General features: G+C 40.0%; 1 protein-coding gene across 3 annotated transcripts in view; it reads left to right on the top strand.

Moving 5' to 3' along the window:
- HERC3 (HECT and RLD domain containing E3 ubiquitin protein ligase 3) overlaps positions 1-25,271 on the top strand; it is a 140,279-nt gene that overhangs the window by 49,294 nt on the left and 65,714 nt on the right. For all 3 annotated transcript variants that reach the window (XM_040237874.1, XM_040237875.1, XM_040237876.1), the window contains exons 4-12: positions 1,053-1,212; positions 6,252-6,328; positions 7,171-7,392; positions 8,966-9,057; positions 10,575-10,705; positions 11,278-11,438; positions 13,635-13,711; positions 20,114-20,238; positions 21,787-21,846. In XM_040237874.1, coding sequence (XP_040093808.1) covers positions 1,053-1,212; positions 6,252-6,328; positions 7,171-7,392; positions 8,966-9,057; positions 10,575-10,705; positions 11,278-11,438; positions 13,635-13,711; positions 20,114-20,238; positions 21,787-21,846 — 1,105 coding nt within the window. The remainder of the gene's footprint in view (positions 1-1,052; positions 1,213-6,251; positions 6,329-7,170; positions 7,393-8,965; positions 9,058-10,574; positions 10,706-11,277; positions 11,439-13,634; positions 13,712-20,113; positions 20,239-21,786; positions 21,847-25,271) is intronic.

The raw sequence follows: 25,271 nt of genomic DNA, 5'->3' as shown, positions 1-25,271 counted from the left end.
TATTCTCTTTATTCTGAGGTTTTAAATCAATCTTTTCAATGTGAAACTCATGTCTTTCAGTTATGAGCAATCCTCTTTGAAAGTTTCTACTTTGTTTTTTTCCATTCTGTTTTGGGGATTCTTATTTTTCCATTGTTGAAATAGTCTCATTTCTTTCTTCTTTTTCCCCCTGTTTTGCTCTTTGACTTCTTGTTCTAGTTCTTAGAAAATTTCAATTATTATTCCCCATCCTGCTTCTGAAGCTTTTTCCTTTAAATTTGTGCTGTTATGTTTTCATTTTCCAAGGTAATTTTGTTTGTTTTCTGAAGGTTGGAATCTTCTCGTCTTATATTGCTAATGATCTAAAGATTTTTTTTTTCCTGTTCCTTGCTTGATCATTTTCTTCAGAGTTTCCTTCCTTCTGTTTTCTTTGCTGTTTAAGTTTTATGTTAAATTGTCTTCACATACATGATTGTCCTTGTCCAGCCTTTTATTTTTAAAAGTGAGGTACTAAAATGTAAGCAGAACAGTGTACGGGCAAGTTTTGTTAACTAGTGAGAAGCTGGACATTTCCTAGGAGGACCCAGGATTCCAGTAGCTGTGGGTCTTTTCTTTTGGGCCAGTTTTCTCAGAGAAATCCTCCTGGCTAGATACATAGACAGACTTGTGTTACAGAACTGAGGAGAAGAGTGTTTTTGTGGATGGGGAAGGGCTCACTGCTCCCAGGCAGACTCTCCCTCAGTCCCACTGCTTTTAGTAACAAGCCTCACTCCTATTTACACTGAGTCCTCTCTGGTCCAACACCTCCAAATACTGAACCTTTAAGGCATCTCTCTCGGGAGAAGCACCAGACACCGGAGAGAACGCCTGGAGTGTGGGCGCTGCTCCAGGTCTGTGTACGGCCTAGCATAACTGGGGTCTGGATCGACAGCTTTCAAAAATGTAGGAAATTTATATTCTCTGTACAGATGTAGTGGTTCTCTTAAAACCACAGCTGCCTAGGATGCTCATCCTGTGTAATTCCTGTTTCTGGGCTCTACATTGTCCTCCTGTGATTTTTTTCTTTTATTCAGAGCAAATTGGAGCTTTGGCAGATCAGCACATTGTCCATGTGGCTTGTGGCGAGTCCCACAGTCTGGCTCTCAGCGACCAGGGCCAGCTGTTTTCCTGGGGTGCAGGTAGTGACGGCCAGCTGGGACTCATGACTACTGAGGACTCTGTGGCAGTACCCAGGTAAGAATGTCAGTTACTGTAAAGGTTATTTCCTGCTAGTTTTTTTTTTTGTTAGACTCCTTGGTTTGGGTTCTGCTTTCTTCTTTAATTAATAATTGTTGTTTCCTTTGAGTCACTGTCATGCCTTATACTGTTATAACACTTGTCCCCAGAATTGTAATTGTAGAAGTGTTTGAACGTGAAAGTCACTTAGCTGTGTCCAACTCTGCAAGCCTATGGACTGCACAGTCCATGGAATTCTCCAAGCCAGAATACTGGAGTGGGTAGCCTTTCCCTTCACAAGGGGATCTTCCCAACCAAGGGATTGAACCCAGGTCTCCCGAGTTGCAGGCAGATCCTTCCCAACCCAGGGATCGAACCTAGGTCTCCCGAGTTGTAGGCGGATTCTTTACCAGCTGAGCCACAAGGGAAGCATGATAGAAGTGTTTATCTCCAGTTAAAAAAAAGTGAGTTGTTCGGGAACTATACTTCATTTATTCCAATAGCCTGTTGCTGGTAGTGTTTGGAGCTCATTAAATGTTTGAATTAAAAAATCTCTTTTCACATGCTGCACTTATTAATCTTTAACTTAAAATTGCAAGCCTAAATCAATTATTCAGTTAGACACTTTAAAGTTCAGTCACAAAGCTGACCTGTTATTTTATAATAGGCCAGATTACCTTGAGCATTATCAACAGCTAATATACCAAATATACACAAGTTCTTTAACACAGAAGTACTAATACAATGGTTTTCAGTCCCTTAAGTGTTTACTTCATTCTGAATCTTAGATGAAGCGCTTCACCAGTGGCTGAGTGGTAAAGAATCCATCTGCCAATACAGGAGACTCAAGTTTGATCCCTGGGTCAGGAAGTTCCCCTGGAAAAGGAAATGGCAGCCCACTCCAGTATCCTTGCTTGGAGAATCCCATGGACTGAGGAGCCTGGCGGGCTACAGCCCATGAGGTCACAAAAGAGTCAGACACCACTGAGCGACTAAACAACAACAAAATCTTAGATGATTTGGCTAAGTATCTAACAGATGCTTCACCACTAAGAAAATGTCTGTAGTATCGAAGTTACTCTCAAGTGGACATTTTGGGGGTGGCATCTCTGTTTGTTGAGGGTTCTTAATGATCAAAGAGGCCACTGGTTTATTTCCTTCATTTAATTGCTCTTCCTTTGTACTTCAAATGTACAGCATTCTCCTGTTGCAGTACTAGTCACATTCATTGCAATTTTAATTTAATAACTAATTTTAGTACAAAGCTGGGAGCTCTTGATGCCAGGAGAGCTGGCTTATTTATTTCAGCATCACCATTGCTGAGGGTGCTCCAGCACATGCGTTGCTCAGTATGGATCTGGTTAATAAATGGCCTGTCCTCCCCTGACCAAGTAGTGTCCCTTTTAAAGCACAGTACATTCTTCCTCCTCTTCTGTTTTGCCCTTCTTAGATTTTTGTCTCTTTAATCAAAAGCTGTTTTAGGGAAAAGAGAAACATGGAGGTAAGAGTAATTTGATTCATTTCCTGAGTTAGAACAGGTAATGTCTTGGGTTCATTACTTTCAAAAATTAATTTAATTTTTGGAGAAGAGGGTGAGTAGAAATTTTGAAAAAGGGATGGCTTATTTTACTGAAATTGCATGTAATATTAAGGAAGAGATTTATAACATTCATGACAAAAATATTTCATTTGTTGATGAACAAATACTGAAGTCATTAGTGGCATTTCATTTCAAAAAATGAAGTAGTCTGTGTTAGAGTAGCAATTTATTATTATTTCTATTAGTTATGCCTAAATTATGGATGACTTCTGAGGCTTTAGTTTGTATATAATTTTATGTTAATTAAGATAAATTCATCAATTCCTATCTTAGTATTGTGGGAAGTAACATGGCTTTGATGTCAGACATCCTCAGATTCCAGCATTAGCTCTATTTTGTATTAGGTGAGTTGCTTTGGGCAAATTGTTTTAACTTATCTGAGCCTCAGTTTCCTAACTTAAAAGTGAAATTATGTAGTATTGTGTACCTTTACCAAGTTGGGAGGATGGAGCAAGATGAGTAGGTAAAACACTGTATGCTTGTGCATATATATCCCCTTTTCTCCATCTTATGATACAATTTCTTATTGTCTTCTTTCTTTTGACCTGCTGTTTTTGTTTTTTTTTTAAACTGTGATTGTGAAGGTTGTGATAAGGATAATGGTGGCCCACAAAGGGAGAAGTGTGGGGAATTTGAGTGGAAACTGGGCAGTAAAAGGACTCTTGTTGCATAAAGTTCTGAAACATTGGTCCGTAAGACAGGATGACTTTTTTCAGTTTTAAAAAATAGTGGGTTTCTGGGCTTCCCTGGTGGCTCAGTGGTAAAGAACCTTCCTGCTAGTGCAGGAGACAAGGATTCGACCCCTGGTCTGGGAAGATCCCACATCTGCAGAGCAAATGAGCCCCTGGGCTACTGCTGTTGAGCCTGTGCTCTAGAGCCTGGTGTCACACTGTTGAACCCATGCGTGTCCTGGAGCCTGTGCCCTGCGGCAGGAGAAACCACCGCAGTAAGAAGCCTCCACACTGCGACTGGAGAGTAGCCCCTGCTGGCCCCCACTAGAGGAGAGCCTGCATAGCAACGAAGACCCAGCACAGCCATAAATAAAATAAATATTTTTTAAAAATAGTGAAATTCTACAAGCTATTGATATATGCAGCGAAAAAATTGCTGTGTATATATCAAATGTCCAGGGAATTATTCTGAGTGAAAAAGAACCCAATCCTTAAAGGCTACCTACTGTATGATTCCATTTACATAACATTCTTGAAGTGACAACATTTTGGAAATGGCGGGTAGAATAATGATTGCCAGGGTCTATGATGGAGGAGGGGAGGGGTGGTTGTAAACACAAAGAATCCTTGTGTTGGAAACATTGAATATGGTGGTGGATGCATGAGCCTACACAGATAACAGAAATACTACAAACACAGAAATAAGTACAAATGAAACTGGGGACAAAGAAGTGAGATTGGTAGTTAGTATTTTTGTCAGTATCCCTGTTATGATTTTTTTTTTCCTATAGTTTTGCAAAATGTCATCACTGGGGGAGACTGGATAAAGCTTGCAAGGGATCTCTGTATTATTTCTTACAACTGCGTGTGAATTTACAATTATCTCCATAAAAAATAGTTGGGTTCTGTTTGGTACTAAATGTATATCTGAACTCTATTTTATAAACTTTTTTTTATATCCGAGAAAATAAACTGTTAAAGCAACATTACCTGTTACTCTAAATAATGCCCGACTTCCCTGTTGAACATCTATCTTGTAAAATGCCCCTCTGAGTCATTTGTTCCCATGGCATACACTTAATGAAGAGGAACATGGCAACCTATGAATTATTAAAATAGGAAGCAGGAGATATTTCTCAGGCTGTCCAACTCTATTGGGCAGTGCCAAACATTTTTTTCACTTAATTCTCACCACAACCCTGTGAATAGGTACTGTTCTTAATCTCTTTCACATAAGCAAGCAGAGGATTGAGTTTTAAAAAGTGATCATATGATCTTCCTCTTTACCATCCTAGGGAATCAAGAGCTTTAGAAGCATTGCCCTTAGTAATTTTTAAAAATTGTGTCAAAATACACATAACATAAAATTTGCCATCTTGGGCTTCCTTGGTGGCTCAGAGACTAAAGCGTCTGCCTGCAAGGCGGGAGACTTGGGTTCGATCCCTGGGTCAGGAAGATCCCCTGGAGAAGGAAATGACAACCCACTCCAGTACTCTTGCCTGGAGAATCCCATGGACAGAGGAGCCTGCTGGGCTACAGTCCACGGGGTCGCAAAGAGTCGGACACGACTGAGCGACTTCACTTTCACACACAACATAAAATTTGCCATCTTGGGCTTCCTTGGTGGCTCAGTGGTAAGGAATCCACCTGCCAATGGAAGAATCTACATGCCATGGAGCAGCTAAGCCCATGGGCCGCACCTACTGAGCCTGTGCTTTAGAGCCCAGGAACTGCAACTGCTGAGCCCATGCACTGTAAGTACTGAAGTCTGTGCATCTAGAGCCCATGCTCCACAATAAGAGAAGCCACTATAATGAGAAGCCCATGCAAGACTATGAAGAGTAGCCCCTCTTCACTCCAAGCAGAGAAGAGCTCTCGCAGCACAAAGACCCAACACAGCCAAAAATACATAAATAAAAAATGAAAAGAACTTACCATCCTAACCGTTTTAAGAGTACAGTTTAATAGTGTTATATATATTCACACTGTTGTGTGACCAATCTCCAGAACTGTTTTTCTTATAGAAATAGAACTCTACACTCATTAAATGAAAACTCCTCATTTCTCCTCGTCTAGCCCCTGGCAGGCACCATTAGACTTTTGATTTGTATGAATTTGGCTTGTCTAGATACATCACATAAATGAAACCATAGACTATTTGTCTTTTTGTTACTGGCTTATTTCACTAGGCATAATTCCAGGTTTCATCCACATTGTAGCATGTGTCAGAATTTCCATTCTTAAAGAGTGATGAATATTCCATTGTATACATATTCCAAATGTATATACCACATTTGTTTTTCTGGTCATCGGTTGATGGACAGTTGGGTTGCTTCCACCTTATAGCCTTTGTAAATATGAATGTGGGTATACAAATATCTCTTTGGGACCCTGCTTTCAGTTCATTTGGTTATGTACCTGGAAGTGAGATTGCTAAATCATGCCATTGCTCTCATTTGAAAGCCATTTAGATATCAGCCATGTTCTTAGGGTATGTCTTTGGCAGCTTACTCCTTTTGTCTCTGAATTGGATATGACAAGGTAGAAATTAACACAGGGTTGTGGTAATGGGTTTAAGTGCAGAGCAGGGTTTCTTTCTTTTAAGTGGTAACTACCAAAGATGCAGGAGGTTAGTGAAAGACTTAATAGAACTTTATCATGTAAGATCATATATTTGATTTTTAAAAGTGTTTTGTGAAACATGTTATTTATTACAACTATTTTATTTAGTTGGGAATATTTCCAATCATTGTGAATGCTCTTCTTGAAAGTCTTTTCTGTTTTAGGTTAATACAAAAGCTGAACCAGCAGACAATATTACAAGTTTCCTGTGGCAACTGGCATTGCTTGGCTCTTGCAGCTGGTAATGTAACAATAAAATCTATGCTAGTGTTGTGTTAATTTGGGAACCATTTCTCTTCATATTTTTATGTGACGTTATGTAACCAGATACATTTAACTAACTAGTTAGGGTCTATGCATTCCTGTTGGACAGCGACAGTTCTAAGATAGCCCTGGTGTAGCTCATCCTTTTCTAGGGTGTGGATGATGAAAAAGATGGTTACCACTGCTATTCCACCTCTCTCAGGGAAACTCAGCAGGAGGCAAGACTGTTCATCAGTGTACCTGAACAGAGGATTGGTGTTTTTTTTTTTTTTTAGCTACAACTCATATGGCTGTTCCACCATAAAGCGCCCAAATAAATGAAGAAGATGAAGTTAGGAAAACATAAGCCAACATATGCTGCTATATTCTGTTAGGATAAATTTGTGGGGAAGTCAGCACTAACACATGCTGCTTGATTCTCTGTGGTGTTGTCTGGGTCATAGCTGCACCCTTTGAAGTCCTGGGTCTCTTGTAGTCCTTGTGTGGTCAGAACTAGTTCCCTTTGCTTAGTGGATCTAAGCCTGATAATTGGCCTATTCAATACTGAACTGATTTAAACATTTAATTTTTTCTTTGCCTAAATATTAATAGCCTTTGAAGGGTGTTGATCTCTGTGTTGTCATGACAAGTGGGAGTTCTGATTGTGAGTCTCACACATGAAGTGTGTCTGCTTCCTTGTTCTTGGGTGTGTGTTGCGGCGGGCGGGAGGCAGGCTGGGCGGTGGGCAACTAAAAAATGATCCCTGTGGGATCTCCATTGTTCTAATAAGTTTATATTTGTATCTTTCTGGTAATGCCAGTTATCTTCTTCTGATTTCAGATGGCCAGTTCTTCACGTGGGGGAGAAACAGCCATGGGCAGTTGGGCCTGGGGAAGGAGTTCCCTTCCCAAGCCAGTCCACAGAGGGTGAGGTCCCTGGAGGGGATCCCGCTGGCGCAGGTGGTCGCAGGAGGGGCTCACAGCTTTGCCCTGTCACTCTCAGGAGCTGTATTTGGCTGGGGGATGAATAATGCAGGGCAGCTCGGGCTCAGTGATGAGAAAGGTGGGTGAAGTCTTCACATGGCCCCCTTAACTTCATTTGTTTAGTACATGCTTCCTGAGGAGCTTCTGCGTCCTCCCCTGTGTCAGTCACTAAGGGTGCAGCAAGGACCAAAGCAGATAATACCCTTGACTTAGTGGAAACTGCATGCTAATGGGCAGTCATAGACAACAAACCAGTAGGTATACAGTGGAAACAGTGACAGACTTTATTTCCTTGGGCTCCAAAATCACTGTGGATGGTGACTGCAGCCATGAAATTAAAAGACGCTTGCTCCTTGGAAGAAAAGCTATGACCAACCTAGACAGCATATTCAAAAGCAGAGACATTACTTTGCCGACAAAGGTCCATCTAGTCAAAGCTATGGTTTTTCCAGTAGTCATGTATGGATGTGAGAGTTGGACCATAAAGAAGGCTGAGCAGTGAAGAATTGATGCTTTTGAACTGCGGTGTTGGAGAAGACTCTTGAGACTCCCTTTGACAGTAAAGAGATCAAACCAGTCAATTATAAAGGAAATCAACCCTGAATATTCATTGGAAGGACTGATGCTGAAGCTGAAGCTCCAATACTTTGGCCACCTGATGCGAAGAACTGAGTCATTGGAAAAGACTCTGATGCTGGGAAAGATTGAAGGCAGGGGGAGAAGGGGGTGACAGAGGATGAGATGGTTGGATGGCATCACTGACTCAATGGACATGAGTTTGAGCAAGCTCCAGGAGATGGTGATGGACAGGGAAGCCTGGCATGCTGCAGTCCATGGGGTCTCAAGGAGTCAGACAGGACTGACGACTGAACAACAGCAACAAATGTATGCAGTATGTCAGAGGCTTTGAGAGGAAAGTTTCCTATTTTATATAAGGTACCCAGGGAGGGCCTCTTGAATAAGATGTTCAGCAGAGCCCTGTAGGAAGTCCAGTAGAAGAGGAGGTGTTTAGAGGAGCTGGGTGAAAACTGTTCCAATCAGGGAACAGGGTGTGCAGAGGCTCTGAAGTGGGAGGAATCATGGTAGGCTTGGGGATCAGCAGGGAGAGGAGTAGCAGAGCTGGAGCTCCGAGAGGAAGGGAGGCCCTACAGTGTAGGGCCCTGAAGGACAGGGTAAGGATTTTGGCTTCTCTCAGTGAAAGAGGAGGACACTGAGGGTGTTGAGGAGAAGAGTAATCTGACTTGACTTTGCCTAGAATTGGTCCACGGGGAAGCCAGCAGACCACTTTTGAGGCAATGGGAATAAAGATGGATTTTGAATATATTCTGAAGGTGGGGCCAGTTGGTTTTCCTCATTGTCGGATGTACTTTGAAATAAAGAGAGGAAAAAGTGGAAGGGTAAAGCTGCATTTGTGAAATGAGGAAAACTCTGTGGGGAAGTAGGGAGGAAGGTGGGCAGAGTCAGGGATTATGGGGAATTAGGCTTTAAATATGTTAAAAATGAGATGTCTATTAGACATCCAAGTGGAGGTTCAGGCAGCAAGCTAAAGAGGAGAATCAGGAATCAAGGGGGGCCCAAAATCGAGGCTAAGAGAACTGTGCATATTTCATCTCAAAGATGATACTGACTTTTTGATATTTCTCTTTTTCTAGATCGAGAGTCTCCTTGCCATGTGAAGCTCCTGCGAACACAGAAAGTTGTCTATATCAGTTGTGGAGAAGAACATACAGCAGTTCTTACAAAAGTAAGGAACTTCAGTATTCTGGTTTCTTCTGTGGTACTGTTATAATAAGGATGATTATCATTGCTTGATTATTTTTGATAAGGTCTTTTATAGAGAGTAAGAATAGTGTATAAAAATAGTTCAATATATATAACCTTGAAATACATATAGCAATATTCTGTGTTCCTAAGCTGGAATCAACATTGCAGGTAGAAATACCAATAACCTCAGATGTGCAGATGACACTACCCTTATGGAAGAAAGTGAAGAGGAATTAAGGAGCCTCTTGATGAAGGTGAAAGAGGAGAGTGAAAACACTGTCTTAAAACTCAACATTTAAAAAATGAAGATCATGGCATCTGGTCCCATCACTTCATGGTAAATAGATGGGGATACAATGGAAACAGTGAGAGACTTTATTGTTTTGGGCTCCAGAATCACTGTGGATGGTGACTGCAGCCATGAAATTAAAAGACACTTGCTCCTTGAAAGAAAAGCAATGACAAAGCTAGACAGCATATTAAAAAGCAGAGATATTACTTTGCCAACAAAGATCTGTCTAGTCAAGGCTATGGTTTTTCCTGTGGTCATGTATGCATGTGAGAGTTGGACCATAAATAAAGCTGAGCACTGAAGAATTGATGCCCTGCTGGAGAGGACTCTTGAGAATCCCTTTGACAGTAGAGAGATCAAACCAGTCAATTGTAAAGGAAATCAGCCCTGAATATTCACTTAAAGGACTGATGCTGATGCTGCAGTTCCAATACTTTGACTACCTGATGGGAAGTGCCAAATCATTGGAAAAGATCCTGATGCTGGGAACAATTGAAGGCAGGGTGAGATGGTTGGATGGTATCACTGACTCAATGAACATGAGTTTGAGCAAACCCTGGAAGATGGTGAAGGATAGGGAAGCTTGGAGGGCTGCAGTCCACGGGGTCACAAAGAATTGGACATGACTGAGCAACTGAATGACAAAAAAGAAAGAGCAATGTAATTAATGTTTTAAAATTATTCAACCTATTTCTTTTGCTTCTAAGACAGTCACATCTGGAGAGAATGAAAAAGTATTTTTGTGTTAAACAAACTTATAGATTCACTTTAATAAAATGCTTTAGTATTTGTTGCAAGTACAGCTGCTAAAAAAAAAATCTTACTAAGGAATCTGTGGAGGATTTAATTTCTTACATACGAATGGTCATGTAAAGTTCATCTCATTTCGTCTACCTGTTTCTTCTTTTCTTTGTTCCTGTTTATTAACATTGTTGTATTTTTAAACTACTTTTAAAATTTATATATAGATGACACACATTCTCTTGAGCAATAGTCTTTGTTCCATAAAGATGTAGTCTTAAATTCTTTTTAAAAATTCTCTTTTCTATTTAGAGAACATTCCAAAGAAGTGATTTGTCTAAGAGTCAAGTGGGCATAGTGTTCTTGTACAGACTGTTGTGATATGAATTTTGTATACAGAAGTTAGAGGAGTGTATCCAAACTCAGAGACACAGTGCACTTATGTGATGTTTGCTCCTTGTTAGAGTGGAGGTGTGTTTACCTTTGGTGCTGGTTCCTGTGGGCAACTTGGACATGATTCCATGAATGATGAGGTCAATCCAAGAAGAGTTCTGGAGCTGATGGGCAGTGAAGTCACTCAAATTGCTTGTGGCAGGTGAGTGCTCCTAAGAACTTCCTCAGATCTGTTAAGACTCAGAAATGGATCTTGTGTTTATAGTGATGTGGCTACTCCTAACTAGTGTTGTTCTGAGAAATCAACTGCATGCATACCTATGGTGAAAATTTGGAGAGAGTTCAATCTGAGCAGGGTGTGGCAAGGAAGGGTTTTAGAGAACCAGAGCTATGTGGGGCCAGTGTAGTTCTTTGGGGATAAAGAATAGCATGACGTGAGGGAGACATGTAGAAAGGAAAGTGAGAGAGCCTCAAAGAAATCTTGGAAATTTTGCTAATTTTCCCCGCCTCTTTCTGTTCATCCCAAATGCAGCAGGCCCTTAAACTCTTTCCAGGTCTTACCACCATCCCAGTGACCTAGGGTATCAGTGAAGGGCGGTATTATGAAGATCCAGCAGTGCAAAAACAAGCACGTGTAAACACGAGAGGGTGGCCTTCTGGGGTCACCTGTAGGAATTGCTGTGCTCACATATGGTTGTTAAAAGTCAGTGTGTGTATTCATTCATTATCAGTAGAAACAGTGCTCTTGGGTTAATTCACATTGTTTTCCCCTAGACAACACACCTTAGCCTTTGTGCCTTCTTCTGGACTCATCTATGCATTTGGTTGTGGAGCCAGAGGCCAGTTAGGAACTGGACACACTTGTAACGTCAAGTGCCCTTCTCCTGTGAAAGGTTACTGGGCCGCCCACAGTGGCCAGCTTTCGGCCAGAGCTGGTAAGAGTGATGCTTATTGGAATTTAATGGTGTTTTAAGTGCTAAAAACACTTGTTATAGAGCATGTTTTTTTTTTTTTTTTTTTTAACCTTGAGGTCTTTTGGAGGGAATAAATGCGAGGTATTCTAAAAGTCAACAAATATTTGAGCACTTACTATCTACAGTTGGGATTCTAAAGAATAAAGCAAAAATTCTATTTTGGCCATAAGGATTTTGATTGTGGTGTAGCCATTTTATTTACTATTGTTGCTGATAATTAAAGTTCATATTTATTGAAGGCTTAAGCAAGTTCCATTACCATGCTAAGCACTGAAAACAACCTTAAGAACTAGTAGTTATTATCCCCGTGTTGGAGAGAAGGAAACTGAATCTTATGGAGGTTAAGTAGCTTGCCCAAAATGAGGTAGATTCTGGGAGCAGAATTTAAACCCAGGCCCGCTTCTTTCTAAAACCTGAGTTCTTTTTAATTTTTAAAAATTTTACAGTTTAAAAAAGTTGCATTCCATTTACAGGTATCACAAAATATTGGCTATATTCCCTGTGTTGTACAAAGCATCCTTGTAGGCTGTCTCACACTCAGTAGATTGTACCTACCACCCCCCCAACTCCGTATTGCCCCTCCCCCCACTGCCTGCCACTGGAAACCACTAGGTTGTTCTCTGTGAACTTTAAAGCCAGTGCTTTTAATGCTTGAGCTCTTGTGATGCTATTTATGATTGCTATTTTGGTCACAATATGATATGATTCTTTTTTCATGCCATTTCTATTTCTTCTCTTAAAAGAATAGTTAAGTAACACAGTGTTCATTTCACTGGAAATCAAAATAAGGCAGTCGTTCAGTAAGAATGACTTGAAGCAATAAATCCACAAGCTTAAATGGAGATGGAGAGTCATTACAAAGAAGTGTGATTTAATAACTGATTTCGATTTTGAAGACTATAAAGTGGCACAGTTATGGCTTAATCAGAATTTTAACAATAACAACCATAAGAACCCTTCTGGAGTATGAGAAACTTAAGTACAGGGAGGGCCTCCCTGATAACTCAGTTGGAAAAGAATCCACCTGCAATGCAGGAGACCCCAGTTCAGAGTCATTTCCTGTTTGTAAACCTGGCATATAGCACAGGGTCTGGCACAAACTTTTCACTCTAAATATTCATGGAATGAATATATGAGCATCTAAGAATGTTGTGGAACTTGAAATGTAAAATAAACAAGATTTTGTTTTGATCATGTTCCCCAAATTGGAAAAATGGCTAGGTGTCCTCTTATCTATCATTTATAAATTTCTTTTTCTCTAAGGCATTGTACTCATGTTAGGGAAGCATATATTTAAGAAATACACCAATTTTTAAAAACTTAAGTATGTAGGTTAATTTTAAACCACAAAGTTTTCAAAGTTTAATTACAGGATAAAACTTATAATGTAAGTAGGTGAATTTCAATTTGTTATATAAATGCTGGTTTTAGGAACCTTCATGGTAATTTGGGAGCACAGTGTTCCCGAGAGAGGAAGTTTGAGCTGTGTCTTAAGGGATGGTTTGGAGTTAGCCAGGTAGAGGACAATGAAGGGGTAGGCTGTGGTGAGTACCAAGGAACTGTGCGATTCCAGGAGCACCTTTCCATCATGCTCTAGGGGGCGCCATTCCTGGGGCACACAGTGTGCTCTGGGCATGATAGAAGGGAAAGGCATGGAACTATGAGGTAGTGTGGCGTATTAGAATTGAGTGAGATGGTGGTGTGATTGTGTCGCTGTGGGCACAGTGTGATGGGAGGCAAAGCGGAAGCAGGACATGGAGGTCCCTCTATCTGGTGACCTTCATCCGGAAGTGGCTGCAGACCTCCACACTCAGATGCTGTAAGTGGTGTCTTAGCTGACGTTACGGTTTATAGTAGTGACTGTTTTAAACTTCAGTGTCATGACAGAGTTGGAATGAAAAAATAGAAACGAGGTCAGGACTAGCTGGGAGTTGGCAGGAGGAAGAGGGGGTAGAATGGAAGGTACAGTTTCATATGTTTAGTTTTAACTGAAGTAGAAACAGTCCTGGGAAGAGAGCCAGGAAAGGAGGTTTCTTACTTCTCTGACATAATTAAATGGATAGGAAACCACTCGGAAACATATTTGGAATGTTAGAAAAGGGGCTCAAAGAAAAAGTTTAATTGTTGAAAAACATGCTCTTGAAAATTTTTTGACAGATCGCTTTAAATATCATATTGTTAAGCAGATCTTCTCTGGAGGAGACCAGACTTTTGTACTTTGCTCCAAATATGAGGTAAAATTTTCTTTTGACTGTTATCTTGGGGGTGGAATAATGGTGAACCAGTATTTATTTTAATAAATAATAATTACATGACAGCGGCATTATTCTTTGTTTCTCCCAATTTTATATTATTAAAATAAGCTGACTAAACTTTGAAGTAATCTCCATTTTGTTTCCTTGAAGTGTCAATAATTTTCTTGGTATTCAATCACAGAGTTCTACTTTATAATTGAAAATTATTTATTTATATCTGGATTTGTCCCAAAAGAGATTTAAGGAGGCCTCAGAGAATTCATACTAACTTTGGGATTATTTGAGTTTCTATTGTTTCCTTCCCTGTTAAGTAGCAACAAATGCTAGGTATTTGAGAACTCACTGTGCTTGTCTGATGTGATTGAGTGTGTACTGAATAAGAGATGCCATTCAGATATCCTTTATTATTTATCGTCTGCTTATAAAACCACACTGAAATTTCCCTCAGGTTGTCTCCTGCATCCCTTTGGTGGGCAAATGACATTCTCTTAGGGTTGGAGGTGGAAGAGAATGTGGGCTAAGTATCTGTGTTGTTGTTCAGTTGCTAAGTTATGTCCGACTCTGTGACCAAGTGGACCTCAGCACACCAGGCTCCCTTGTCCTTCAGTATCTCCCAAAGTTTGCTCAAACTCATGTCTGTTGAGTCGGTGATGCTATCTGTGACAGGGCTTTGATTCATTCCCCTCTTTCTGGATGAGAAAAATCATTCTGAAGTGAGCACCACAGGTTTGTTTTGTCCTCTACACCCTGCTGCTCCTATGCTCCTCTCCTCTCTCCCTCCCTTCCCTTCCCCTGACCCTTCTTTTATTCAGTCAGCTCTTGGCGAGGATTAGCCATATGTAGTGCACTGATCCTCATCCTGCCCTGGAGGAGCAGGGAAGGGCTCCTGGTGATGACAAAGGAATTAGAGTAGGTTGGGAAGAAAAATGAAGTTCTGTGGACACAGGATGCCCTGTTGGTGCTGGAAACTGTCCCCATTACTCTGATACTGTGCCATCTCTTAACACACGATATTCTTGCCTTCTAGTCAGTATCATTCTCTGACTTGGAAAGAAAAGGTTATGGTAGAGTCTGCGGCTGCAGGTTGGATAGCTGATACTGACGTTAGATATTATCCAGGTCAGGATGCTGCAGAAGGTTCTGTTGAATGCAGCCATCTGGGCTGAGTTGGAGCTGTTGCTTCAGACCTATTTTAGGCCCAGCTTCAGTGCTTCACAGAGAAACCTTGAGGGAAGCTGAAACTATTCTTTGTTTCTTTAACGTGACAATAAAGCAAAATATGAAAAGCCCTGAATCTCTGTAGGATAGTTACTTTGTGTCCACAAGTAGTACAGTCTGGAGTATTCCTTTCTCTAAGAAAGTGGTTGGATTAACCAAATTTAATTTTCCTGTGATATTCAGCATAAAACTTAGTTTCATTCCTTTTGTAAGTATGGTATCTGATATATGAAGTTGAATTTTAAATTTACTGTAATTAACATTGTTGGAACCGGAAAACAAAACATTGATGAGAAGGAAGTGAAAGTAGCGTGTTGTTGTAGAAACAGGGTAGGTTAAAGTTTAAACAACTGGAAGAGTGGTATGCATTAAAAATGTAAGATAAAGAAAAAAGCAACTGAAAATAGAATATGGCTTAGAAAGGTATTGCTCTTTCTTATAAAACACTGAAACCTGTACACTGTTATTTAAGCTATTAAGCCTAGGTATTTGTTTAGATACAGAGATTGGTCAAAATATGTTTCCTCTGTTACCATGACACATGAAGAATCTCTTAATGACCGAAGAAAAAGCATCTGTGTAGTGACGTACTCCATTTTTATAAGACACTCCTAAGATTTACTTCAGTTCAGTCCTCAGTCGTGTCTGACACTTTGTGACCCCATGGACTGCAGCATGCCAGGCTTCCCTGTCCATCACCAACTCCCAGAGCCTACTTGAACTCGTGTCCATTGAGTCAGTGATGCCATCCAACCATCTCATCCTCTGTCGTCCCCTTCTCCTCCTGCCTTCAATCTTTCCCACCATAAGGGTCTTTTCCAATGAGTTGGTTCTTTGCATCAGGTGGCCAAAGTATGGGAGCTTCAGCTTCAGCATCAGTCCTTCCAGTGAATGTTCAGGGCTGATTTCCTTTAGGATTGACTGTTTTGATCTCCTTGCAGTCCATGGGACTCTCAAGAGCTGGTTCACCAGCACCACAGTTCAAAAGCATCAGTTCCTTGGTACTCAGCTTTCTTTATAGTCCAACTCTCACATCCATACATGACTACTGGAAAAACCATAGCTTTGACTAGATGGACCTTAGTTGATAAAGTAATGTCTCTGCTTTTTAATAAGCTGTCTAGATTGGTCATAGCTTTTCTTCCAAGGAGCAAGCGTCTTTTAATTTCATGGTTGCTGCAGTCACCATCTGCAGTGATTTTGGAACCCCCCAAAGTAAAATCTGTCACTGTTTCCCCATCTGTTTGCCATGAAGTGATGGGACCAGATGCCACAATCTTAGTTTTCTGAATGTTGAGCTTTAAGCCAACTTTTTCACTCTTCTCTTTCACTTTCATCAAGAGGCTTTTTAGTTCCTCTTCACTTTTCTGCCATAAGGGTGGTGTCGTCTGCATATCTGAGATTATTGATATTTCTCCCAGCAACCTTGATTCCAATTTGTGCTTCATCCAGCCCAGCATTTCACATAATGTACTCTGCATATAAGTTAAATAAACAGAGTGACAATATGCAGCCTTGATGTACTCCTTTCCCGATTTGGAACCAGTCTGTTGTTCCATGTCCGGTTCTAACTATTGTTTCTTGCCCTGCATACAGGTTTCTCAAGAGGCAGGTCAGGTGGTCTGGTATCGTCTCTTTCAGAATTTTCCACAGTTTATCGTGATCCACACAGTCAAAGGCTTTGGCATAGTCAATAAAACAGAAATAGATGTTTTTCTGGAACTCTCTTGCTTTTTCCATGATCCAGCAGATGTTGGCAATTTGATCTCTGGTTCCTCTGTTTTTTCTAAAACCAGCTTGAACATCTGGAAATTCACGGTTCATGTATTGCTGAAGCCTGGCTTGGAGAATTTTGAGCATTACTTTGCTAGCATGTGAGATGAGTGCAATTGTGCAGTAGTTTGAACATTCTTTTGCATTGCCTTTCTTTGGGATTGGAATGAAAACTGACCTCTTCCAGTCCTGTGGCCACTGCTGAGTTTTCCAAATTTGCTGGCATACTGAGTGCAACACTTTCACAGCATCATCTTTTAGAATTTGAAATAGCTCAACTGGAACTCCATCACTTCTACTAGCTTTGTTTGTACTGATGCTTCTTAAGCCCCACTTGACTTCGCATTCAGGGATGTCTGGCTCTAGGTGAGTGATCACATCATTGTGGTTCTATGGGTCATGAAGATCTTTTTTGTATAGCTCTAGTGTGTATTCTTGCCACCTCTTTTTAATCTTTTCTGCTTCTGATAAGTCCATACCATTTCTGTCCTTTATTGTGCTCATCTTTGCATGAAATGTTCTCTTGGTAGCTCTAATTTTCTTGAAGATATCTATAGTCTTTCCCATTCTATTGTTTTCCTCTATTTCTTTGCACTGATCACTGAGGAAGGCTGCCTTATCTCTCCTTGCTATTCTTTGAAACTCTACGTTTACATGGGTATATTTTTCCTTTTCTCCTTTGCCTTTCACGTCTCTTCTCTTCACAGCTATTTGTAAGGCCTCATCTGACAACCATTTTGTCTTTTTACACTTCTTTTTCTTGAGGATGGTCTTGATCCCTGCCTCCTGTACAATGTCATGAACCCCAGTCAGTAGTTCTTCAGGCACTCTGTCTATCAGATCTAATCTCTTGAATCTATTTGTCACTTCCACTGTATAATTGTAAGGGATTTGATTTAGGTCATACCTGAATGGTCTAGTGGTTTTCTATACTGTCTTCAATTTAAGTCTGAATTTGGCAATAAGGAGTTCATGATCTGAGCCACAGTCAGCTTCCGGTCTTGTTTTTGCTGACTCTATGTATCTTCTCCATCTTTGACTGCAAAGAATATAATCAATCTGATTTCAGTATTGACCATCTGGTGACATCCATGTGTAGAGTCTTCTCTTGTGTTGTTGGAAGAGGGTGTTTGCTATGACCAGTGCGTTCTCTTGGGAAAACTCTGTTAGCCTTTGCCCTGCTTCATTCTGTACTCCAAGGCGAAATTTGCCTGTTACTCCAGGTAATTCTTGACTTCCTACTTTTGCATTCTGGTCCCCTATAATGAAGAGAACATCTGTTTTGGATGTTAGTTCTGGAAGGTTGGTCTTGTAGGTCTGGTAGGTCTTCATGGATCCGTTCAACTTCAGCCTCTTCAGCATTACTGATTTGGGCATAGACTTGGATTACTGTGATATTGAATGGTTTGCCTTGGAATTGAACAGAGATTATTCTGTCGTTTTTGAGATTGCACCCAAGTACTGCATTTTGGACTCTTTTGTTAATTATTGGGGTCGCAAAGAGTCGGACATGACTGAGCAACTGAATTGAGTGTTAATTATATTTATCATGTTTTATATTACACACCTAGTATTTATTTATCTTATAACTTGAAGTATGTGCTTTCTGACTGCCTATTGCCAATCCCCCATCCCCCCACCCCCTGCCTCTGGTAATCACAAATCGATCTCTTTTTCTATGAGCTTTTTTAATTTTAAAGTATATTAATTTACAACACTGTTTTAATTCCTGGTACACAACATAGTGATTTATATTTCTGTAATTTTAAAATGATTACCACAATGAGTCTAGCTACCATCTGTCACCATGCAAATATACTACATAATTAATGACTAAGACCTAGGAGTCTTAAAAAGACACCAGTATTTCCAGAGATTCTGATTTAACTTGTTTAGAGTGTAACTTGGCCATCAGGATTTTTGAAAGCTCTGGTGATCCCAAATGCAGCCAAAGTTGGATACACTGATCTACACCAGTTTTTTCTTTTGAGGCTGTACGTAATTCTAAAGCATGGAAAAATCAGTGCTTTTTCTTGGGTCTTTATGTTTGATTCTGTGATTGTAGTTTATCCAAGGCATCTGTGGTTTGTTGGACTTGGGGTGAAGAATGAGAAAATAGTAACATGTTTATATTTTATGTCTGTGTTTGTGTCTGTGTTCAGCTGCTCCTTGGAATAGGGGAAGCAATTAAAATTTACATAATGACTGGTTTTAAGACCATGGTGCAGAGACAGTCTTGTTTGTGAGTTCTCAAGTGTCTGTTCTGTCTTCCAGTTTTTCTCTATGCAGTTCAAGATGGCTTTTGTTCTCTTAACAGATTTCTGTGGTCATTTTTGTATCAAAAACCAGATGACCATAAACTTTGACAAATGTCTCTTGTCTGTTACATGCCCTCTTCTTTTCCCCTTATAATGCTGTCTTAACTCATCACTCTGAGAAAATAATCAAGAAAATTTACTTTGAAAGTTGTGTTTTTATGATCATCTGGTTAATATTTTAATATTGCTTTTTTCCCTCTCTTCTAGTGACAAGTACAGGAGACATAAAGCACTTTAAATTTTTCTCTAGTTCTAGATCATGATTAGATTTGGGGAAAATAAGTTGAAAAATAGCAGTTTTAGGAAAAGTGCTTATTATATAGCACTGCGCAGCATTTGGGGTTTTAAAGGCCATTATTGATATGTCTTTTATCTTTCTTATAAATTTATAGCTGTATACTTTGAGCAAGACATTAAGAGGCATTACATTTTCATAGATTATTTACAATATGGATTGTATAGACTTCTTATATTGCATATTGTTGGAGTTTGGTGAACAATTAAGGCAAAATGATTAGTAATTTAAAAACCTTGATGTTATGGTGATTCAAAGCAGAGGGAGAAAGAAATCTGAAGCAGTCCTCTTGGTTTGGTTTCTCTGGGGAGGGTACTGAAGGGCCATCGCGGCTCCACAGCGCCCCATGAGGTCGGCTGAGGCACTGAGCTGCAGTTCAGCTTCCCCTTCTGCCCGATCCTGCCTCCTTCATCCTGAGGAAATGTTCTAGAAGTCCTCCCAACCCCAGACTTTAAACATACATCTCAGGTTCAGAGTCTGTTTCCCAGGTGTAAATCCTTCTGGAGGCAGGGGGGCTGGGGCCTGGCACCACATCCCCACCTGCCCAGGGCAGTTCTGGAGGTCAGTGCAGCTGGGGGCAGTCCAGAGCTTACACTGAGGCAGCTGGCAGGGTGAGTGGTCCGTTCTGAAGGGAGAGAGGATCTGGGCGGCACATCCCCTGCTCCTGTACATAAGTGAAACACAAAGTGGAGATATATAGGGAAAGGGAGATGAGAAAAAGTCCCTGCTGTTCCGTAATTTTTTTTTTTTTTTTTGCTGTCATATTTAATCCTTCAGAATTCTTCTCCTGCTGTTGACTTCAGGATGATGAACCAAGCACATTACACCAGTTTAATAAATGATGAAACCATAGCAGTTTGGAGACAAAAGCTCTCAGAACACAACAATGCAAATACAATCAAGTACGTGGTTGCTTGTTTTCAGTTCTTTTCAAAGGGTATTGGAATTTCCAACTTAGTGATTTCCCCCTACTTCCATCTTGAGGTTGTGAATATAAATGGGGTTTTGCATTTGAGGGGTCATTTTTTGGGCACACATCTGGTGCCCTTAGCCTGAAATAGCATAGTAAGTTGTTCCCCTATTTTCTTACAAGGTGTATTCCTTAACCTGCTTTGTTTGGACCTTAAAAATCCTAACTGATGAAGACCTGAGTTGGTCTTTCTGCCAAGAAAGCTTAGTGTTATTGTTGTTTAACTCCAAGAGTTTTCTTCATATGCTTATTCCAAAGCATTCCAATCTAAGCTTATTTTACCTAATCAGAATAATTTAGCATTTTCATATTCAAAATGATTAGTTGAGATAGAGAAAAAAGTATAGTTAAAGGATTGAGTCCTTTTAGCAAGTGTATTTCATTCTTAAAAAAGTTTTTTTTTTTTTAATTTTTATAGTTTCACACATTGTATTGGCTTTCCTCAGTTTTTCCATTTTTCAACAGAAGCTGATTCTTGGGGATGAATGAATCAGATTGTGTACTAGGTGATAGTTGTTCCCAGATAAGTATATAAAGCATTTTACTTTATGAAATAGATTGTAGAGGGGCAAATTCCCTGAGCCCTTTGGACACACCAGCTTTTTGAGTGGGGGATCATTGGGAATGCCCTAGAGCACCTCTGTGACAGTGCTCAGAAGCCCTCTAAGCTTGGTGACTCTTCCAGGGAGTTCAGTCGGGAAGGGGCAGGGAGCAGGCTGGGGGGACTAGACTCACTGGGAGGATAGGGGTGTTGGGGCACAAGACTCCCTTGGCTGGGACTTTGACGCTTTACTAGTTCTCAGTTTTCTTATTTATAAGTGATAGGATATAAGCAGTGATCTCCCCTTCCTGACCTGGATCCTGTGATTAACAGAAGTTACTGTGATCCTCTCCTCGACTGTATATTTGTTTTGTTCCTTCCCTTTCCCTTATACTAAATAAGAGGGTTCAAGCTTCCTGACATGTAGTATCACTGTGAGTCCTCAGAAACTAGCAATTTCCCCCCAGAAAATCTAGGTAATAGAAATAAAAACTTACTTCACTCATTTGTAGTTTCTTTCTAAGATGGGCAACAAAACACAAGGAAGTATTTGTTCAGTTATTAATTTGCAGAGATACTTTCTGTGTTGGTAAATAACAGCTCAGCTTATCTTTTTTGGTTTTATTTTGGGTTCGTGTTTGGAGGTGAGGGGGAAAGTGTCTTAGACAGTTGGTGGGAGGAAAGTCCAAAGTCATTATTATTAGGCCTGAGAGTTTTCTTTTGGCAGCTTTAATACTCTTTATTTTAACATGATTTACGGATAATGTAAGTTCTTGTCCGTTTTGAGACAGGACTCAGTGTTTTCCAAGGCTTCACCTGAGTAAGAAGAAGCAGCTATTAAGGAAACTCTGGAATAGAGGAGTAATCTATTGCTGATGCTTAAATAACCATTTATTTATACTTATTAAAGACTTCTTTCCCGTTTTTCTTTCTGAGCAGTGGTGTTGTTCAGATATTATCTTCTGCAGCCTGTTGGAATGGAAGTTTTCTTGAGAAAAAGTAAGTGACTTAGTCTTAAAATACCCACATGTGATGCAGGTGCTCACTCAGCAAAGGCTGAGAAAGACTTATGTTCTCTTTGATGGTGGTTGGCTTTAACTCAGTGGGTAAGCTTATGATTTGCACAGAAATGGAAGTGCCAAATGATGATGAATGAGAGGACACCAGGAAGGGCAGTGCTGATTCATGCCTAGTTGGCAGAGAAGCAGATTACCAAAAGAGAGACAGTATCTCAGAAAGGGTTGGTGTAATCAAAAGTAAGATTTTTCAGGCTATTCCAAAATATTGATAATATTTGTTCTTAAATTCTTTTTTAAAAAAATAATATATATTTTATTGAAGTATAGTTGACTTTGCAATGTTTCAGGTACACAGCAAGGTGATTCAGTTATACAGATACACATATATTATTTTCGGAATTATTTTCCATCATCGGTTATTAAAAGATACTGACTATAGTTCCCTATGGTATACAGTAGACCTTTCTTGCTTGCTGCGTATCCATTTTTTAATTAGAAATCTAACATTCTGTTCATACTAAGTCAGACAAGTCAAATCAAAATATCAAAAAATTTTTAGTTAGGCAAGAATTCATAAGTTTTCTAAAATACATATTATACATATTTATATGTATATGTATACAAAAGCTCTTCTACTATACTAAATAAGGGCTTGAGAAAGAACATTAAAAAAAAGAGAGAAGAGATGGAGAAGTTGGAGAACATAAATGAAATGGGAGCATTGATTATGTAATAGAAAAAGTGAAACAAACTAGATAAAAGTAAAAAGATCATCATATAGTCCAGTTTATAAACATGACTGCTCATTAGAAACATCTGGAGCTCTGGAGAAAAAAGCGATACCTGCAGATTTGTAGTTTTCCAAAAAGTTTCAAGCTAATTCTGATATGCCTCTGGATTTTAAAAAGTGATTACAGGTTTTTCTATTAGATCCTAGTTTTGCTGATATAGAATTCTATTATTTTCCTATTGACCAGTCATGATAGAATGGTATTAAGTGAGTGATAGTTACATAGTCACAAAGCAAAAGATGTTAATCAATTTTCACAATTAGTAGCCAAACAAAAATAAAAGATAATTACAATTGCAAGCCATAATGGGAGCATGGTTAACTTAACAATATAAATAATTACAATTTGAGGGGAGTATCAAGCAGAATGATGTGGTAGGTGAAAAAGCATACATGCCCTTGTTTTCATCCACCCAGCTAGTGTATGTCTTTTAGTTCGTGCTTTTAATCTATTTACATTTAAGGTAATTATTAATATGTATGATCCTATTACCATTTTCTGAATTATTTTGGATTTATTTTCTGTAGGTCTTTTCCTTTGCTTGTGTTTGCTTCCTAGAGAAATTCCTTTGGCATTTGTTGTAAAGCTGGTTTGCTGATGCTGAATTCTCTTAACTTTTGCTTGTCTGAAAGCTTTTGATTTCTCTATCAAATCTGAAGGAGAGTCTTGTGGGGTAGAGTATTCTTGGTTGAGGTTCTTCCCTTTTATCACTTTAAATATATCATGCCATTCCCTTCTGGCTTGTAGAGTTTCAAATCAGCAGATAGCCGGATGGGAGTTCCCTTGTATGTTATTTGTCATTTTTCTCTTGTTGCTTTTAATATTTTATCTCTGGTCTTTAATTTTTGTCAGTTTGATTACTATGTGTCTGGGTGTGCTCCTTCTTGGGTTTATCCTGCCTGGGACTCTCTGTGCTTCCTGGACTTGGTGACTATTTCCTTTCCCATGTTTGGGAAGTTTTTAGCTATTATCTCTTCAAATATCTTCTCAGATCCTTTCTCTACTCCTTCTGGGACCCCTATAATGCGAATGTTGGTGTGCTTAATGTTGTTCCAGAGATCCCTTAGGCTGTCTTCATCTCTTTTCATTCATTTGTCTATATTCTGTTCTGTGGCAATGATTTCTACCATTCTGTCCTCCAGGCCATTTATTATTCTGCCTCGTTATTCTGCAATTGATTCCTTCTAGTGTATTATTCATCTCTCTTTCTTTATTCTTTAGTTCTTATAGGTCTTTGGTAAACATTTTTTGCATCTTCTCAATCTTTGCCTCCATTCTTTTCCCGAGATCCTGGATCATATTCACTATCGTTATTCTGAATTCTTTTTCTGGAAGATTGCCTATCTCCACTTCATTTAGTTGTTTTTCTGAGATTTTACTTTGTCCCTTCATCTGGGATATAACTTTCTGCTCATTCATGGTGATTAACTTTCTGTAACATGGTTTTTGTTTTAGCTGCTGTGAGACTGTGCTTCTTCTTGCTTCTTCTGTCTGCCCTCTGATGGATGAGGCTAAGAGGCTTGTGTAAGCTTCTTGATGGTAGGGACTTGTGATGGGAAAAACTCGGTCTTGCTCTGGTGGGCAGGACCTTGTTCAGTTCAGTTCAGTCCAGTCGCTCAGTCGTGTCCGACTCTTTGTGACCCCATGAACTGCAGCACGCCAGGCCTCCCTGTCCATCCCCATCTCCCGGAGTTCACTCAGACTCATGTCCATCGAGTCTGTGATGCCATCCAGCCATCTCATCCTCTGTCGTCCCCTTCTCCTCCTGCCCCCAATCCCTCCCAGCATCAGAGTCTTTTCCAGTGAGTCATCTCTTCGCATGAGGTGATCAAAGTACTGGAGTTTCAGCTTTAGCATCATTCCTTCCAAAGAAATCCCAGGGCTGATCTCCTTCAGAATGGACTGGTTGGATCTCCTTGCAGTCCAAGGGACTCTCAAGAGTCTTCTCCAACACCACAGTTGAAAAGCATCAATTCTTTGGCGTCTGCCTTCTTCACAGTCCAACTCTCACATCCATACATGACCACTGGAAAAACCATAGCTGTGACTAGACGGACCTTAGTTGGCAAAGTAATGTCTCTGCTTTTGAATATACTATCTAGGTTGGTCATAACTTTCCTTCCAAGGAGTAAGCGTCTTTTAATTTCATTGCTGCAGTCACCATCTGCAGTGATTTTGGAGCCCCAAAAAATAAAGTCTGACACTGTTTCCACTGTTTCCCCATCTATTTCCCATGAAGTGATGGGACCAGATGCCATGATCTTCATTTTCTGAATGAGCTTTAAGCCAACTTTTTCGCTCTCCTCTTTCACTTTCATCAAGAGGCTTTTTAGCTCCTCTTCACTTTCTACCATAAGGGTGGTGTCATCTGCATATCTGAGGTTATTGATATTTCTCCCAGCAATCTTGGTTCCAGCTTGTGTTTCTTCCAGTCCAGCGTTTCTCATGATGTACTCTGCATATAAGTTAAATAAGCAGGGTGACCAATATACAGCCTTGACGTACTCCTTTTCCTATTTGGAACCAGTCTGTTGTTCCATGTCCAGTTCTAACTGTTGCTTCCTGACTTGCATACAGAATGTGGTCCACTGGAGAAAGGAATGGCAAGCCACTT

Source organism: Oryx dammah, unplaced genomic scaffold (assembly GCF_014754425.2).
Source record: "Oryx dammah isolate SB20612 unplaced genomic scaffold, SCBI_Odam_1.1 HiC_scaffold_3, whole genome shotgun sequence".
NCBI lineage: Eukaryota > Metazoa > Chordata > Mammalia > Artiodactyla > Bovidae > Oryx > Oryx dammah.
The sequence above is the reverse complement of the archived record's forward strand: the minus strand, read 5'-3'. Positions and strand labels throughout refer to the sequence as shown.